At 52.6% G+C, this 18,570-nt stretch overlaps 1 protein-coding gene and 1 long non-coding RNA gene across 15 annotated transcripts in view; one reads left to right on the top strand and one right to left on the bottom strand.

Annotated features, from left to right (window-relative positions):
• Positions 1–263: 263 nt before the first annotated feature.
• The window catches only part of SYT6 (synaptotagmin 6), a 61,090-nt gene continuing 42,783 nt past the window's right edge, over positions 264–18,570 (top strand). For 2 of the 7 annotated variants that reach the window (XM_027058288.2, XM_027058287.2), the window contains exons 1-3: positions 266–594; positions 11,638–11,986; positions 13,489–14,047. In XM_027058288.2, the coding sequence (XP_026914089.1) occupies positions 432–594; positions 11,638–11,986; positions 13,489–14,047 (1,071 nt within the window). In that variant the 5' untranslated portion in view covers positions 266–431. Of the gene's footprint in view, positions 595–1,240; positions 1,423–11,637; positions 11,987–13,488; positions 14,048–18,570 lie in introns of those variants that run through there. The other 5 variants (XR_008295149.1, XR_003419896.2, XR_001429376.3 and 2 more) reach the window with 5 other exon arrangements.
• The window catches only part of LOC113599179 (uncharacterized), a 122,890-nt gene continuing 115,097 nt past the window's right edge, over positions 10,778–18,570 (bottom strand). For 7 of the 8 annotated variants that reach the window (XR_003419897.2, XR_003419898.2, XR_008295154.1 and 4 more), the window contains 2 exons: positions 18,001–18,087; positions 13,450–16,771 (listed from right to left, as the gene is read on the bottom strand). This is a non-coding gene — a long non-coding RNA (uncharacterized LOC113599179). Of the gene's footprint in view, positions 12,063–13,449; positions 16,772–18,000; positions 18,088–18,570 lie in introns of those variants that run through there. The other variant, XR_008295157.1, reaches the window with a different exon arrangement.

The raw sequence follows: 18,570 nt of genomic DNA, 5'->3' as shown, positions 1-18,570 counted from the left end.
ACCCAGTGTTTTCGCAAACACTATCTTTATATTCCCAGGCAGCCTGTGCTGCACTCGTTATCATTATACCCCTTTTACAGAGTGGGAAATTGAGGCTCAGAGAGGCCCAAGGTCACACCAGGCAGTACGTGTGGGGTCAGATCCCAGGTTCCACCCTCCAGGGTGCTGGACAACCGGGCTCCCCTGCCTCGAACCCGCGGGGACTCAGACCTGTCCCCGGGCGTGGAGGGGGCGGCCGTGAGGCGCCAGACTTGCCAGCTGCCGCGGGATACCACGTGAGGGGCGGAGACCCTGCGGGGAAATGATTAAAAGCTGAACGGAGCCGCAGGGGGCCGCTGCGGGGAGGGTCTTCTTGGGGCCGCCTAGCCCCGCCCCAGTCCAGCGGCAGCACGGGTTCAGGCGGCTGCTTGGAGAGCCGGGGTGTCCCGGGCATGAGCGGGGTGTGGGGGACCGGGGGGCCTCGGTGCCAGGCGGCGCTCGCGGTCCTGGCTTCTCTGTGCCGGGCCCGGCCGCCCCCTCTCGGGCTGGACGTGGAGACTTGTCGGAGCTTCGAGCTACAGCCCCCAGAGAGGAGTCCGAGCGCGGCCGATACAGGTAACGGGAACCCCGAGCCCCCCTCTCTTCCTGGGTTCTCGCCCCGACCATCCTCTGTCCCCAGAGCCCCGGCACTGGGAGCCCCTTAATCTAGACAGAGAACTCCAGCTCAGGATCCTGGATTCGGAATGAGCCTCAGCCTGTGCCCCGTTCCACCGCCCACAGGGCAAACGGAGAGACGTGAAGGGGACCTGGGAGGCAGAGGGTCCCTGAGCTCCCTCCGTGTGACTCTACAGGACTCCAGCGCAAAGCCGCGCTCCTCGGGCGCCGTGCCCCTCGGGGGCCTCAGTTTCCCTGGCGTCTCTCCGCTCACCCTGCGGGCTATCTGCCAGGGAAGGGGTCTGTGGAGCGAGTAGGAGACCAGGAAGTAGCAACTCGTCTCTTGGGTTGTCAGGGTCCCAAGGTCCGTCTGTCGGTCCGCGCGTCCGTTTGTCTGTTCTCTCGGGGAACCCGTCCGAGCCCCCTGGTCTCAGGGAGAAACTTAGGTCTGCGAGCCGCACGAGGTCTTTGTGTCCGGACGTCTCTCCGGCTGCGAGTGGCTTTCTGCGTCTCCACTGGGGGGGGGGGGGGGGGGGCGGGGGGACGGGGGACGGGGTGGGGGAGGGTGTCTCGGCATCCTCCCCCACCCTCGCCCCTATAACTCGCTCCCTCGGTCTCTCTCTGACTCACTCGGACTCGGGGCCGGTGCGCGACCGAGCCGGTGCCTCCCGCCGACTTTGCCAAACGGGCGCCTCCTGCCCGAACGGCGCGGACCCTGCGCTGGACGCAGCCCCCGGCGGCCGCCGAGCCCAGGCGGGAGCCCGAGCCGAGGCGAGCTCGCCGGAGCCGGTGAGTCGGGAGCTCGAGCCCCGCGGGGCCCGGGCCCGGCGCGCGCGGCTGCGGGGTCTCTCGGGAGTCGCGACAGCGGCAATGGCGTGTCGCGCCCTGGCGGCGGGAGCCGCGGGAGGATAGGCTGCCAGCCGGCCCGGGTTATTTACTTGCCGCACCAGCGCCGTGCGGCCGCGCTCGCCCGCCGCAGCCGGGCTTCTTTGTCCGGATGCCGACGCCTGGAGGGTCCTGGGCGGCAGGGAGCACCCGGTCGTCCTCCCTCCGGAGGGGAGGGGCTGGGGGGCAGTGCGAAGCCTCGAGAGGATGCAGAGTGGGGGTGGGGAGATCCTGCAGGGACCGTGGCGCCGGGATTCCTTTGGCTCCGCAGACACCACCCCTCCTTGTCCCCCGGACTCTGACCCCGGTGGCGCTGGGCCTAGGGGTAAGCGAGGGTCGCCCCTGCGGTTCCGCACCAACAGCGCGGGAAAGGGAGGAAGGGGCCGCGGGAGGCGGGAATTTGGTCTCCAGACGAGTCTCAAGGGACCAGAAGCCGGGGACTGGAAAGGCGGTTCCTGGAGCAGGTACAGGTGGGGTAAGCTCCCCGAGGCAACAGCTTTCAGGGCCCTGTTTTCAGTTGAGGTTAAAGGTCAGAGCTCTTGGTGGGTCCTAGGTTAGCAACAGGGCCGCTGAGGGAGAGAAGGAGTAGATGGAGGGTAGTGACCCAGGGGAGGATTGTGTGTGTGAGGGGGTTGTGCCCAGCCTTGGGCGCATCTCAGCCCTGTGGGGGTTGTAGGGGGCGCTGCTCTCGCGCAAGCGCTCTCTATGGCCTTGGCAGTGTTTGATCAATGGGTTGATTACTGCAGCAGAAGGGACTGAGGTTAGACATAAAGAAGAACTTTCAGAGGGTGGTACAGGGATGGATGTTGGAGAGGTAATTCTCCGTCTTTAAGAATCTCCGAATAGATTAGGCCCAGCAAGTATTAGATTTTGGTTCTCTGGTGCCATCATCTACACCACCCAACTCCCCATACCCCCCAGATACACAATTTTCCCCAAGTTAGGGAGTCTCTTCCTGCTTGCCTATCCAGGTCCCTTCCTCCTTTCCTGCAATAATTCATTTCCAGTGGGGCCCTCTATGTTGGTTCTGACCCTCAAACTCTAAAGGGGATCATTCAAGGTGAGAACACACCTGTCGAGTTCCACCTGGTGTGGAGGCTGCCCCCCTCTCCTGTCCGTCCAGAGCAGAAATACCACAGAGGGCAGGGGGCAGTGTGCGTTGTGGGGAGGGTGTATGTGTGTGAAACATTCTGATGCAGGTGTTCTGGTGTTCTGACTCCAGAGGGAAACCCCACAGTCTGGAATGACAGGTACCTGTGGCCAGGCTGAGGGTGAGAGAAGGTTGAGGAAGGTGAGCAAGCAGGCCCAGATGAATCAGTGTGCCTTCCCTGCAGGCTGCTTGACAAAGCGAGCTTGACTTGTCAGCCCTGGGGTACTTTAACTTTGGCTGCTGAGTCACAAGCCTCAGGAAGCCCCTGGGGGGCCAAGTTAGGGGGCTGAAAGGAGGAGGCAGAAGGAGACCCTTGGTCATAGCAAAAGAAAATGGTTGAGAGTGGCTTTGAGTTCTTGGGGTTTAAGTGAGCACAGGGTCTGGGGAGATGCTGTTCAGCTCAGGACCAGGCCCCCAGGTATCCTACTTCCTAGCTTAGTCCCTGCATCCCAAAGCCACTGCCTGGGTCCAGATTCTACAGTCAGAGAAATGCTGGATCTTTTCATTTGTATTTTAGTGAAAAATGCAAGTGACTAGAGCACGCCTAGTTCTCTTTACCTCTGTACGTTTTCCCCTGCCATCCTCCCACTCAAAGTCTCTAGCTCACGGGATCTCTAGTAACACCCCGAGATTCAACAATTGAGATTCGGGCTCTGCTGTCATTTACTGGGACCCCCTCTGTATATGGTCTGTGCTAGGAGTTGCACAGGAAATCTCCATCAGATCTCCTTAGCTTTCATGACTTGGAAATACCTCTACACAAACTGTCCCAGATAAAAGCAAGTTCCATTTTTCTTTAAAAATTCTAAAGGCAAAGTGTCTGCTTTCTTCCTTAATACACACCCCCACCCCTGCCTCAAGTGGACACTAACAGGCAGTTCCCTACCTTCTTCATGCCATTTGCCTTGTGGAGATGAATGAGTTTGCTCCACAGGCCAAATTGCAGAGTGTTGGGTGTGGGTAGGGAGAGTTCTGGATTTGAGGTAATAAGCAGAGGTTCAGAGGTATTCCAAAAAATTCAGGGGCCTGATGGGAGATCCTGAGCTGCCTTGCCCCTTCCAGGCTGGCAGCCAGGAATGGTTATTCTCTAGGTTATGTGTGGCCATGAGATGTATGTAATGTTTGTTCATTTCTCTAATGACTGGAGATGTTATGTGACTCAGCTACCTGGATTTTAAGTTGGCCTTTTGCAGCACAGATACTATTATTTCTCCTGCTTGTGATGGGAGGTTAAATGCATAGCACTTAATCAAAACAGGAAAGTCCTGTTTCTATAACTAAATAATCAGTTACTCCCTCACTCCTTGCTGAAAGGAAGAAATTCTGAGGATTTCGCCTTCTTTGAGGAAAGGTGCAATGTACAATCCTTTAGAATGTACATCCTTGAGATAATGTTCTGATTTTATGGAGTGTCTTGAGCTTTAAGATTCTAGAACCAGGGGAAAGTATCTAGGAGTTGCAGAGTGCTTGGATTTACGGTTCTAGAAGTTTTCTTCTACCTCTGACTATGTTCTCTGTCCTCCATGTCCACAGAGTTGGGGGTATAATGTGGCTGCAAAAAATTAGGGCTAAGACTGAGCCATCTGTATCTAGCCAGGTTTCTTTAGGGTCTGTGGAAGGCTGTCTGGAGTGTGCAAAAAGCAGGGTACAAGAAAGTCCTGCCCCAGCTAGCCAGCACCCCTGCTGGTCCTGCTTAGGAAAAGAGGTCTCTGAGCCCTGAAGGACTGAGTCACACTTAGGAACTTTAATCTGAGAGGGCTTTGAAAGCGGAGGTGAACAGGACTTCCAGCTGTGGACGCTCTAGGTATATGACAGTGTCATCCTTCCCTTCTCTCTTTGTTGATCTGTTTTTCTTGCTCCATGTGGACCCAGGCAGACCTCTCCTCTCAGTACTTGCAGGTATAAACAGGAGGGGGGGTGGGTAGAGGGAAAGACTCTTTCTGGCTTTCTGTCTGTCCCCACCCCAATCACCCCAGCCTTGATCTCCACACATCTCAGAGGGGCCACAAACCCTGACCAATCAAGCAAAAAGGTACAGTTACCATCTGCCAAAATAATAATACTAATAATTGCTAAATTAATGCCAACGCTCTGTTAGCTATAGCACTCCGCATTAGCCTCCGATTTATCTCTGAATCCCCTAATAATGGTGGAAGCCGGTGCCCAGTCATAAAGCTTGTGCGGCCATAATTAGTCCAGCATTGTCTCTCCTCATCACAGCTTTTTCAGGAGCGTTAATTCCTTCTCTGTTTGGACTCTGCTAATTATCCCCATCGGTAGTTCAGCCTGGATCTCTGAAAGAAGGAATGGAAGCAAAGGTTCTCTGCTCCCCTCTTCCCTAACCCTGAATTTTAATTACACCAGGTTCTCCTAATAAATTTACAAGCCACGGAAGAGTTTATTATTAATGGACCACGTCTGTAAGCCTTAGAACAGAATAGCTCCTGTTCCTGCAACACACACACACACACACACACACACACACACACACACTGTCAGGTATTTCTTTGCTACATCTCTGGATGAGGTGTTTCCAGGGGCCACTGGTTATTTGCCTGGTGCCTGGTGGGTAACCTGTAGTGTCTATACTTTCCAGGGAAGAAGGAAGAGATGGGGGGTGAGGAGGTTGTTCATAATCCTCGTCTCTGGGTTTTTACCGAGGTACAGAGGATCAGGCCAAATAGTTGAGAATGCCTCCCACACTCTCCTGGTTTATAACAAAGAAGTGCCTGCCCCCCCTCCCCCACAGCTTCCCTGCCCAGCTTTCCACTCAGCCCCCAGTCCCTTCAGGGGCCTGGCTCAGAAGCTTGGACTTTGGCATCAGAAAATCCCAGGTTTAAATCCCAGTTCTTCTGCTTAATGTGATGTATCCTTGAATTAGTTAATACCTCTAAACTGAGTTACTTTATCTTTGTGAGGTGCATGCTCATTTCTTAGGGAGGCTGTAAAGATTAAATGAGAGAATGTAAGGGGCACAGTGCTAACCATGTAGAAATAAATAACAAATAATTATTAATATTAATGTATTAATAATATTAATGGTTACTAATATTAATTAATATTAATGGTTCTGCCGAGAGTCTTTTCCATTCCCAGACGTGACACTATTCTTTCCAGTCTCTTGGGTCTCTGCATTTCTTGCTGTTTGATCTCTGGGTTGTATTTGTCTATGTCTCTTTCTATGTCTAAATGAGACCCCCTCAGCCCAGGCAGCCTCTACTCTGCACAGGCCAGCCCTTACACCAAACGGTTTCAGCAACACCAAGCTCTGAAGCCAGCTTTCTCCAGCTCTGGAGGAAGCAGAGAAAAGGGTCCTTTCTTTTCACTTCCTCTCCCCAGTTTATCTTTTCAATTACAGTCTGTTAGCAAAACTGCCTGTTACTGTTACAAAATGGGTTTTCCTGACATGGAAACCCATTAGAAAAATGGGAACAATAGCAAGTTATAAGAACTGCTGATGAATCTTAACACTATGGGTGGAGAGAAGGGGAGGGGGCACCAGGGCTCTGTCTTTGGAGAAAGAAGTGTCAGTGAGGAGAGATAAGCAAGCCTTGGGTTGCTAACTAATAACCCAGCATTTTCCAGGGAGAGAGGGAAGCCATGAGCCATTACCCCTGCCGGACAGTCTCACTTAAGGTGACAAGCAGTTCCTGCCCTCATAGGCTTCAGGGAGATCTTAACTTCTCTGGAGAGAAGAGGGGCCTGAGGTGTCTTAGATGCTTTGCCCTGTGGTCTGGTGTCCCCCTTCCTTGTCTCCACAGGCCCAGCTTTGGGTTCATTCTGCATGGAAAAACAAAAAGCAAAACATGAAATAAAATAGTTGACATTTGGGGAGCATTTACCATATACCAGGAACTATGCTCAAAGTCTTAGTTTATTTCATCTTCCTAATGACTCTGTAAAGTAGGAATAATTAGAATCCCCATCAAATAAAAGAGGAAACCAAAGTTTGGAGAAAGTTAAGTAACTTGCTCAGGGTCACACAGTTAGAAATGTGGATGAATGCTCTCTGTGGTCATTCTGGTGCTGGCACTCACCTAAGGTATCTGCCCAGTGTCTGAGCCCTCAGTGAAGTCAGCTTCCCTGCCACGGTTAGAAGCCACACGCACCTGTGCCACGCCAGGTCCAGGTGTGTTTCCAAAGCCTAGTTCCACGGCTCCTTGCTCTCCCAGAGGCTGCTGGGTAATTGGCCAGTCAGATTTCCCAAACTAGGTGCTCATGGAATACTGGATTCTTCTGACACCTGAATAAAGATGTTTCACACCTAATGTTGAGTAATGGACCAGACTTCCTTTTCCAGATTTCCAAGAAAACTTTGCAGAAGCATGGCATGTTCTTGCAATTGCTGATTTTTCTTCCATGATTTTCTTTTTACTCCTTTGGAGCTCCCACCTGTGGACAGTAACAACGAAACTGGACACATAGCAAGCAAATGGGTATTGACAGAAAAACTTGGAGATGTGAGATCTTTAATATAGTACATGTTATGTCTTGAGATCTAGCTATATATGAAATATTTATATTCTTTCTGCTAGTAAGATCGTCCCTAGTTTGTAAGGATAAAGTTAAAGCTATCTCTATTAGCGTTCATGACTTGCAAAATATGCCTCATGCAGTTCTGCCAACGAAACTTTTCCAAACTAGGGTATATTCAAAGCTAGACTTGGCAGAATTAGGTGATTCTAATAGAACAGCTAATGTTTATTATATTTTTTACTACTTTCCAGGCACTGTCCTCAGCACTTTTGATCTCTCTCTCTCTTTTTTTTTAGAGAGAGAGACAGAGTGTGAGTGGGGGAGGGGCAGAGAGAGCAGGAGACACAGAGTCTGAAGCAGGCTCCAGGCTCCAGGCTCTGAGCTATCAGTACAGAGCCCAACGAGGGGCTGGAATCCATGAACCGTGAGATCATGACCTGAGCCGAAGTTGGATGCTTAACTGACTGAGCCACCCAGGCGCCCCTGATCTCTTTTAAACTTCACAATGACCCTATGGGGTAGATGCTATTAGTATGCCCATATGACAGAAGAGGAAATTGAGGCTTCATTGAGAGATTAAGTGGCTTGGTTTAAAGCTGGTGGAGATGGACATTGAATGAGCCCAGTCTGACCCCAGGACTGTGATTCTTTCCCTCCAGGCTAAAGAGGAAATAAAGAAGGAAGGAGGGAGAGAGGAAGAATACAAAGATTTAGGAAGTACTTTCTAATTTTCAGTGCTATAGTAAGGGCTTCTTCCCTTACTGGAGGGTTGCCTCTCTCTGGTCGTGAAGCTAGTGCCTGATAGTGCTATGAAATATGAAGAACACCGGATCAGGACTCAAAAGACGGCTGTGTTGCCATCAAAACTCTATCTACCTCACAGTGCTCACAGTGTCAAGGTTCAAACAAGATGAGTAGGAAAAAGGCTTTGAAGGCTACTTGTGCACCTGCGATTTGCTACAGAGCAACAGGTCCTGGTGGCCTGACCCCAGCAGGCCTGGGGTAGGAAGGCACACATCATAGCTGATCTGGGCCTTGGCACAGTCCTTAGACCATACAGGAGACTATGCCTCCCAGCCCCAGTGGTCCTTCAACCAGGATATGTCGGCTGGCTGAGCTCAAGGCCACGTATAGTGATTTTACAGGGGCTAAATCCTGTTCAGTCACTCCCTGCCCTGGCCTAATTCTGCTCTTACCAGCCTTGCTAACCACCTCGTATCGCCAGTGAGGGTGAATCCACTCAGCAACAGGACCCGGTTCTCCTGCAGTCAGTCCCGGCAAGGCATCCTGGAAGGAGCTTCTCCACGCAGAGGGAGGGCTTCTTGGTCTTACATAACCGGTATTGAGCACTGGGTGCTGATTCCCAATAATCCATACCTCTGCCTGCCCTAATCACAGCTCCGAGGGAACTACAGCGGGGGTCACGTGCACAAGTATTCAAAATAGCAACCACACCGAGGAAAAACTGATTCCCTCGGCCCACCCCCTTCCCCCACCTCTCTTTTCATTTATGAATTCAGTTTTTTGTCAGGCTGAACATTTAAATGCACTCTATGCTCTCTGGATTCCCCCATTTCTCCCCCTTTCTCATTAAAATTCTAATTATTACCAGAGCAAGTAAGATGTACGATCAAAGGGAAGCAAAGCCCTAGAAATACCTTTTTTTGTTTTAAGGTGACTCATATTGTAGAGAATGCCTCCAGAACAGCTGTAACCGAGAACAGGTGTGAAGGGGTCTAGAGATGGCTGGATACTCAGAATAAGGACCCGTAGGATCTGCGGTAGCTTTCCTGGTGAACCCCAGGGCCATAAAGGCCTAAAGAAACAGTCTCCAAACCATTTAGGTAATGAACTCATAAGAGCACAAATTATTTCATTTAATGCCTCCAATGTATATTTGTTCCCATGTTGCCTACACATCTGGGCTGTAGCTCCATTCTACAGCTTCCTAGCTGTGTGACCCTGGGCAGTCTAATCCTCTGTGCCTCACTTTCTTCATCTGCAAAATGAAAGTAATAATTACACCTATTTCACTGGAGACTATTCAATGAGCAAATGTATAAAAAGCACTTTGTACCTTGGACATAGTAATGTTCAAAACTAAATCCAATAATAAAATGCTATCATTTCTATTACTATCAACCTGTATATTGCAGTTGTGATTTATTGTTTTTAAGATAATAAATAAATAAATATTAGAACAATCTGGTATTTTTTTCTCTTGTGCCCCCGTGACTCATGCACACACACTAGAAAGCTTTACTTTAGAAGCTAACTTAGAATCAGCTTTCTGGATCCCTGGCAGTCTCTGTGTGGAGGACTAACCCCGGCTCCTCTGACCAGGAAGAGGCCCCGATATCTCTGTGCAGGGGCCTGGGGTAGGTGGCTGTTGTAGTTGGTTCAGGCCAGTACCCTGCATCTGGAGAGTCAGGAGGCAGTGCCGGCTCCCCAGAGAGGATAGCTGATGTTCTCACTTCTTTCCCAGGTCCCTCTGGATGGGAGACAGCTTTTCCTGGTGCCTGTGTGCATGAGAGTACTCTGGATGCCCCCCCCCCCCGACTCCCACCCCAGGAGGGACTCGGCATCTCGGTACTCTAATCTTAGCTTAGCACCTGACACATGCAGGTTGCTCAGTAAATGCTGGTTGAGAGATCATTATAGCCCTTTTATGCGCCATTCATTCTTGTGCTCACTCATTCATTCTCGCGTGCGTTTCTGTGCTAGGCCACGAGTCAGACAAATATAAGAACGCAGAGTTACAATGGCCTACAGTTTAGTCAGCGACAGACAGGCTGGGACAGTGTGAAGAGCCCCAGGCTGGGCGGTGGGCATCTGCACCCTGGTCCAGGCTGTGTGTCTGAACTGTGAACCCAGGCAAGTCCCTTCTCTGGACCACTGCTCTTGTCTGCAAGAGCCCAGCCTGGCCCCAGTATTTCTAGGGTCATTTCTCACCTTCGATCCTAAGATTGCTCGGCCACTGGGCCAGGATAATCCAGAGCCTGCAAACCCACCAGCCTGCTGTGGCCGTGCAGGTAAGGTCATGCCCCTCCAAAGGCAATGCCGGTTGCCACCAGCCAGGAGCACGGGTCTAGTGACCAAGCCAGCTGGCCTCCCCCAGAGTTTCCAGAAATTTGATGTGATGATGATGGCGGTGGAATTGCTCAACTATTCAGTTGCCACGCAAGCCATGCAAGACTCCTCGGCTCGCTTGTTCACAAGTTCGCAAATGACCTGTGTGCACACCCTGCCAAGTGTGCCACTGGTTCAGAGCCTTCTGAGCTCTCTAGTCAGAGTGAGAAGAGACCTTGGGCTCTAAGGGTCATTCCTTAAGGAGGGGTAAGAGATCTGCTTCTTCATTGCTTCCAGAGGGAGGCATTGCCCACAGCTCTCCTGGGATGATGGGCATCCTTCTGGAGGCAGGGTTGGCTGGGGGCGACGCAGTGAGCGCTTGCCTCAGAACCAACCACGACATTCAAAATTACCAGTTGTACAGGGGCGCCTGGGTGGCTCCGTCGGTTGAGTGTCGGACTCTTGATTTTGGCTCAGGTCATGATCTCACAGTTCGTGAGTTCGAGCCCTGCATCGGGCTGAATCCCTGCTTGGGATTCTCTCTCTTCTCTCTCTCTCTCTCTCTCTCTCTCTCTCTCTCTGCCCTTCTCTTGCTTGCCGTGCTCTCTCTCTCTCTCTCTCTCTCTCTCAAAATAAATCACCTTAAACAAATTACCAGTTTTACAGCAGAGCTCTCAAATAGCTACGGGATGGGAAAAGACAGTTACAGGAATCACTTGTATGTAGCTTTGAAATACACCGTGTGGGTCAAATTCCAACTTAATCCAAGTATTTATTGAGCCTACTGTGTGCACAGTTGAGCGTACAGAAGGAACAGGAGACCCACTCCCGGCCTCAAGGAGGTTATGCTCCGTCTGATTCGTTTCAAGCTCCCGACTGTTGAGCTCCTGCTCTGGGCTCGATGGGGGTGGGGGAAGGGAAGAGATTGAGTTGGCCGAGCCTCTGGTCCCCAAGGCCGCACAGCCTGTTGAGGGAGAGAGCTGTATACCAAAAACGACTCCGCTATAAGTCTGGCCATAGTAACAGCTCTAATAGAAATTCAAACAGCATCCAAATGTGAACGCTTCACGAATTTGCACATTTGCTTAGGCTGCTATTTAAATTACTTTCCCTTCCCCGTGCACATGCCAATAGGCAGTAGGGGAGGCAGCGCAGGTGCTCCCCAAGCTGGCAGTGGGGGAGGGGGCAATGCTGGGGGGCGTCAGACCGAGGTGGGCGCCAGGCTGCAGATACTACACAAAGTGGACTGTGGAGCGTCAGCCCTAAAACCGCCTCTCCTGGCTGGCAGCTTTCTCATGACCATTCTTTTCTCTTCTTCCGTCTTTGTCCCTTCTGTGTGCCCCCTTCTCCAACTGCCCCTTCCTGCTTCTCCGCCGCCTCTGTCTGTCTCTGTCCCTCCCTGCCCTGGCTCATGCCGCGCCCAGGCACCTCTGTCAGCCTCCTCGCAGTGGTAGTTATTGTGTGTGGCGTGGCCCTGGTGGCAGTTTTTCTCTTTCTCTTTTGGAAGCTGTGCTGGATGCCCTGGAGGAACAAGGAGGCCTCCAGTCCCACTTCTGCTAGCCCTCCCCTGGAGGCCCCCCAGAGCCCCAGCTCCGGAGGCAACATGGCGGACAAGCTGAAGGACACCAACAGCCTCGGCTTCCTAGAGGCGGCCGTGAAGATCAGCCACACGTCCCCAGATATCCCGGCCGAGGTGCAGATGTCGGTCAAGGAGCACATCATGCGTCACACGCGGCTGCAGCGACAGACCACAGAGCCAGCATCGTCTACCAGGTGAGGGCGGACATCTCCCTTCCCTAACCTCCACGCCTCCACATTCTCTTATCCAATACATTGATGTGATTCCAGCCTGTGGGGTGCAGAGACCGGAAATGAGAACACCTATGGTTGGGCTGGAGACTATAGCAGAGGATGTGCTCTGTGATGGGTAACCGACTAGGGGGTGGGCACCGGGAAAGGCTGCAGGCAAGGGGAACCTTTGAGGCAGGGAGCTGTGCTCTGCGGTGTGCACTGGGACGTGTGTGGGTGGGGGTGCTGGGTGTTGGGAGCGAAGGCGAGATTGCCGGGCAGAGGGAAGAGAAAATGCAAAGGCCCAGAGGCATAAAAGTTCATGGTGTGTCTAGGGATATGCCAGCAAAGCCTCACAGAGTCTGCGGCGCATGGGAGAGGAGACAAGAGGTTCCTAACACTTTGAGAATGAGGATTCCTCTGTGACCTTCGACAGAGTCCCCTGCAAGACAGCAGCTGTATACACGGCATTCTTTAACTGAAAACAGAATAAAATGGAACAATAACAAAAAAAAAAGCCACCACCACCACATAATGACAAACACCTCTTCAACATTCAGAAACAGTTTTAAAAGAAGTGGTGCATGTAGTATGAGGCATTGTACTTATCTAGGGCTCTGGTGGGCTCCCGGGTCCCTGCAGTGTCTCCCCAGGCTCCCAGGCGACCAGCCGAAGGGAAGGAGACCTGGTCTTCAGATGGGAGTCCAGGAATGAAAGTGCTGGGGGTCACATTTTCAGAGTTTATCATCTGACCTTGGGCAGGTTGCCCACCTTTCTTAAGCCTCACTTTTCCCGACTATACGGTAGGGCTAAGGACGCATAAGGTTGCAGTGCGGGGCCGATGAAAGAATCTGTGTGATCATGAGAGCTGACGATAGATGGCTTATTCTACACTTGGCTGTGTTCTAAGTACTTGTTGTATGTATCAATCCAGTTCGTGCTCACAGCAGTCTTGTGCAATTGCTACTTTTATTATCCTCATTTTGTGGCAAAGAGAAGTTAAACGACCTGACCAAGGTCACACGGCTAGACACTCACAGAGCCAATCTGTGCAGTCTGGCTCCAAAGCCCAATAAATGTTAACTACAGTGGCAGTGGTAGCGGTGGCGATGATGACGAAGGACCAGGGCAAGCAAGGATGGTCCTCCTCCTAAGGGATCTCATGCTGTCAGGGGGGAACCAGGGTCACATCTGCTAGGAAAGAAACGTAGAAAACAGCAAGCAGGAAAAAGAGAAAAGAAAATAACAGCAAAAGGTAGCGTGTATCGAGCTTATGATATACGAGGCCCCATTCCAAGTACCTCACACATGCTAAGACTTGGGACGCTCACCGCCACCGGCACAAAGTGTGTGCAGAGAGAGAAAGGGTCGACCCTCCCCGCCCCCTGCAAAGGGTAGGATGAGCCAGGGCCGTGGGAGGTGTCGGCTTGCATGCCCTTCCCCCCACCCCCGAGCCCTGACCACGCCATCTCTGCCCCCTCCGCCAGGCACACGTCCTTCAAGCGCCACCTGCCACGGCAGATGCACGTGTCCAGCGTGGACTACGGCAACGAGCTGCCCCCCGCGGCGGAGCAGCCCACCAGCATTGGCCGCATCAAGCCCGAACTCTACAAGCAGAAATCGGTGGACGGGGATGATGCCAAGTCCGAGGCTGCCAAGAGCTGCGGGAAACTCAACTTCAGCCTGCGCTATGACTACGAGAGCGAGACCCTGATCGTGCGCATCCTCAGGGCCTTCGACCTCCCCGCCAAGGACTTTTGCGGCAGCTCTGACCCCTACGTCAAGATCTACCTCCTGCCTGATCGCAAACGCAAGCTGCAGACGCGGGTGCACCGCAAGACCCTGAACCCCACCTTCGACGAGAACTTCCACTTCCCCGTGCCCTACGAGGAGCTGGCAGACCGCAAGCTGCATCTCAGCGTCTTCGACTTCGACCGTTTCTCCCGCCATGACATGATCGGAGAGGTCATCCTGGACAACCTCTTTGAGGCCTCCGACCTGTCCCGGGAAACCTCCATCTGGAAGGACATCCAGTATGCCACCAGTGTGAGTACAGCCTTGCCTCCTGGGCTTCTGGAGGATTCCTAGTGCTGGGTGGAGTGGGGTGTGTGCCCGTCCCCCTCACCCCTGGAGGTAGGCGGGCCTTTGCCCTTCGGGATGTGAAGCGGGGACTCTGGAAACTGAGCAGTGGCTCAGCCCACCCTGGGGAAGTCCTTGCACTCCGTTCCAGGGTGGGGTGGGGGCAGCTGAGCTCCCACGTGGGTTGGCAGGGAAGACAATTTTTGCCCATTGCTTCTGATTACACGTTCTGGGGCGGTTCCCTCTACCTGCTAGGCCTTAGGTCTACCACCCGTAGGGTTATCTACCTCTCTGATCATGGCTAAGGACTGGGCCATGTCTCTAGACTGAATCAGACAGCGGCATCTGCCAAGGGCATCCATGTGTACGAGAAGCCTGGAAAAGGCAATCAGGAACAGGGCATATTTATTAATCGGGGTGCACGACGTTATGCTGCAGCAACAAATAATCCTAGGATTTGGTAGCTTAAAGCAATCAATATTTAGCTCCTGTTCAGGTTATACACACTCTGCGGCTCGGCTGGGTTTCTGCTTTACCTTGTGACTGAGGGGTCCAGGCTAACAGAGGCTCTGTTTGGAGGTGTGCTCCTGTAGGTACCATATCAGGGCAAAGGAGGTGGCGAACCATGCACTATTTCTTAAAGCTTCCATGGCGAAGCGATCCATGTGACTTCTACTCACATTTCATTAGCCAAAGCAAGACACACGGCAACTTAGGAGGGCAGGGCAAAGAAGTCCTACTGAGTGCCCAGGAGGAGAACTTAGTGACCAACACTAGTGACTGCCACACAGCCCCTGTTCTCAGGCATTGCCTGCCCAGGCCAGTGTGAGCGATGGCGGAGGCCAGCCTGGAAGGGAACCCAAGTCCACACGTAGGACAGGGGGGTGCCGAGCTATTCACAATCAACTGCAGTTAACCAGGGAAGAGTCCAAGGAGCTGAGGCTCAAGCTGGCTTTTCAGAGGGAGGACAAGTTTGGCACAGAGAATGAGGAGGGCATATCCAGAGCCCTTTGGTCCACCCAGTGTAGATCCCACAAGTGTGGTTGATGTGCCTCTCTCTAAGCCCATCCAGGCAGCTAAGAGCTAGGTTGAGTGTACCCATCAGATACCAATGGCCTCACGTCTGGGTCTTGAGGGCTGCTAGCTGGTTGAGTGTCTCCCAGGATACTTCTTGCACTCTTTCTCTGGGGCAGGGATGACCCTACTCGGTCTGCAGACTCTCCCTTTGAACAGCCAATTCTCAGTATCTCTATGTGTTGAATTTATGAGGAGAGAGGCCAGGAAAATCTTCCCTGCTCTGATGGGAAAAGTATAAGAAAGTTGATTTGTTCGAAGCTTGGTGGGCTCCGTTTCTGCCCTAGGGAAGGACTCTGAGACACCCCGTTCTCCCAGCTGGTGCTGACTCTGACCAGATCAGTCTGATCCCCCAGTGCATCCCCCACCTTTGCTTTCATGAAATCCCCAAGAGTAGCACCAGCAGCGGGGCCTGGCAGACGGGGCGGGCAGACGGGGCGGGCTGGAACAGCAGCTGCGCACCGGCGAGCCCAAGAGCTCTGCTCTATAAATCACTATGAAGTTTACATCTGGTGCAGCTCTTCCCTTGTGGTCTCATCAGGCAGCAGCTTCATTATGGTGACTGCACAGGTAGAGAAAAGCAGCGTGGTCCTTCCCATGCTGAGGTGGAGGCCCAGAGGTTCCAAGAGACGGAGGAGTGAGGGCCAGTGGCTGGGGAAGCAGCCACTTCCCTCTCCTGGTTGCTCCCTCTCCTGGACTTTAGCTCCAGGTATGATGCAAGACCTGGGCCTGGAATGGACAGTTGTTGCCTTAAGCCCACTCCTCATAGGGAAGCTAACTTCCTAGACACTAGAACTCTGTGGCTATCCTTGCCCTCATCCCATCCCCTCTGCCCTCCGGGCCCAGCTTTAGAAAATGGCAGATCACTGGGCGCCTGGGTGGCTCAGTCGGTTAAGCATCCGACTTCAGCTCAGGTCATGATCTCACCGTTCGTGAGTTCGAGCCCCGCATTGGGCTCTGTGCTGACAGCTCGGAGCCTGGAGCCTGCTTCGGATTCTGTGTCTCCTTCTCTCTCTCTGCCCCTCCCCTGCTCGTGCTCTATCTCTGTCTCTCAAAAATAAATAAACGTTGAAAAAATGTTTTAAAAAAAGTAAGAAAGAAAGAAAATGGCAGATCATCCAAAAGGTGTTGGGTAGATAGTGATCATCCTCATCATCCTCAGTTAGTACTGTTCCAGTCTCTTCCTAAGCAGAACACTGTGCCAGGCACTGGGGAGTGAGTGGGGCTGGGATCGAAGGCAGCCCCTTCGACCCACACAGAAATGTACAATCGACTTATGGAGACAAGAGACGTCCCTGCAGCAGTTAGTAACGCTAAGTAATGAAGAGTGCATTCTGTGTGAAGTTGGAACTGCGGGTTGGGACAGCCCGGGAATATTTCCCGGATAAGGAGGAATGAAGATAGATGGGGAGGGGAAGTATATCTAATCTGATTGAAGAAGGGCTTGCATAGTCACCAGGAGCACAGGGAGGCCAGGCGCGGGAGTTTCTGAAGGTGCCTGGACTCACACACCCTGTCTTGCTTGCAGTCTGAGCTGATGTTCTGCCAACAGGAGGCCCTTGGGGCCCTCCAATCTGCAGCCCCTCCCGTGGGCCGGCGTTCAAGAGTAGGCTCATCCTCCTGGAGGGTGAGGAAAGGGAAGTAAGAAGTAAGAAGGTTGGTGCTTTTACCTGTTTTTTGGAGCTGACTCTGAAATTGTAATTATTTGGGGGCCAGAGAGACACAAATCATAGTCACTGTGAATGAGCGCTGAGCGCATGTGAAATCCTGCAGCCAGCGTGGTGGGGGCAGTACAGATGAGCACAGGGACTCCCATCTCCCCTGCGTGCCGGATTCCATTCCTAGAGTGGCGTTCAGGCCCTGCTCTGCTCAGAACTCTGGCAGCACCTCTGCCCTGCAGGCTGCTCCCCTGCACGTGCTAACATTCCTGCGTCCTGCATTTGCTCACAAGGTTCCCACTGTCAGGCAGGCTTTACCCCACTGCTCTGCCTGGCCCAGACCAATCCCCCTTCCAAAGTTCTCTGAGTCCTTCCGCTCCTACCAAAATTGCTCCTCTAGATATGTCCCGAATCATATTCGGTCTTGCAAAGTCCTCCTCATGGCTCAGGAATACCTTTTGTCCCACATTTGACTTTCTCTTGTATTTTTCCTCAGGGCTGAGTGTGTCATTTTCTGCAAACGTGAGAATCAGCACTTTCTTGTTGAATGACCAGTGGTTTAGTTAATTCCATCAAAACTATATACTGGTACACCAAGAAAGGATTCTTGAAGAAGCAATGGGAATCGGGTATGGTTAATCTGGGAAGGCTTCCTGGAGAAGGGCAAATAGTATTTTGAAAACTGGGTAGAGCCGGGCTTGGTGGGGACAGAGGCAGCCTGTCCAGCCCTTCAGAGGTATGGTTCAGGGAGACGGTTTGTGTCTGGAGCGGCAAGTTGATTAACCTGTTGGATCAGAGGGTCTGGACTGAAGTGGGGGGTCAGTGACCCGCGGGTTAGGGAGGACAGGGGTTTAGGAGGCTGCTCTGAGGTCTTGTGAGTCTGTGAATGCTGTCTCCTTGCTGGTCCTTACACTTGCATTGGGGTATCACATTCAGCCCTGGCAGGTAGAACCAGGTGTGTCCCTCGTTTTGGCTCCAGCCCAAGTTGGTGTGAAGTAGCAAAGCCTGGGACATTCCTACTGTTTTCTCACAACCGCTGAAATAAGAAGTTCCCAGGCTAGTGAAAGGGAGGTGTACTTCTGGGGAATCTAGCTCTTGGTTCATTGCACATCTTAAGCCACGAGGGACATTTGCCTCACCGCGCCCACGTTGTTCTGGAGGGAAGCCTGGGAGCAATGGAGGTTGCACACACCTGCCAGGCTGGAGAGTGAGAAGCCGGCAACCCGGACGTGCCAGAGTCATTGGAGGCCTCTTCTGTTCCAGTGAATCGAGGAGCTCAGAGTGGGAAGGAAATTGTGGAAATTCATTCAATCCACTCCAGCCCCAGGCAGGGGTGCCCCCCCCCCCGCCCCCCCCCCCCCCCCGCCGTGCTCTTGCTGCCCCCCACTCCTGCCTGGCTTGACTAAGCGCCCCTGGTGGTCTCCTGGGCGTTCCCAGCGGCTTGCCGGTTTCCCTCCGCCTAGAACTTTGATTGGCTGAAATCCCTCTGCCCTTCCCTCCCCCACCTTCTACCCCAGTCTCATTATTTCTATATAAAGCTGTAGATTTATCATTATAATAGAGCCGCTGTCACCCGGGTTTGCTAACATCCCTGTAATCTTGTAGTTATTGCTACAGAGGCCTCAGACCCCACTGCACACAACTGTTCTGTCGCTATTTCTGCTCCTTGGTGGCGGGGGAAGGTGAAGCCTGTAATTGGGACCATAAATATGTGTTGTGCTTGGTGGCATTAACGGACTCAGCCATCTTCCTGCCTTA

This window comes from Acinonyx jubatus, chromosome C1, assembly GCF_027475565.1.
Source record: "Acinonyx jubatus isolate Ajub_Pintada_27869175 chromosome C1, VMU_Ajub_asm_v1.0, whole genome shotgun sequence".
Lineage (NCBI taxonomy): Eukaryota > Metazoa > Chordata > Mammalia > Carnivora > Felidae > Acinonyx > Acinonyx jubatus.
This window is presented reverse-complemented; position numbering and strand designations above follow the sequence as displayed.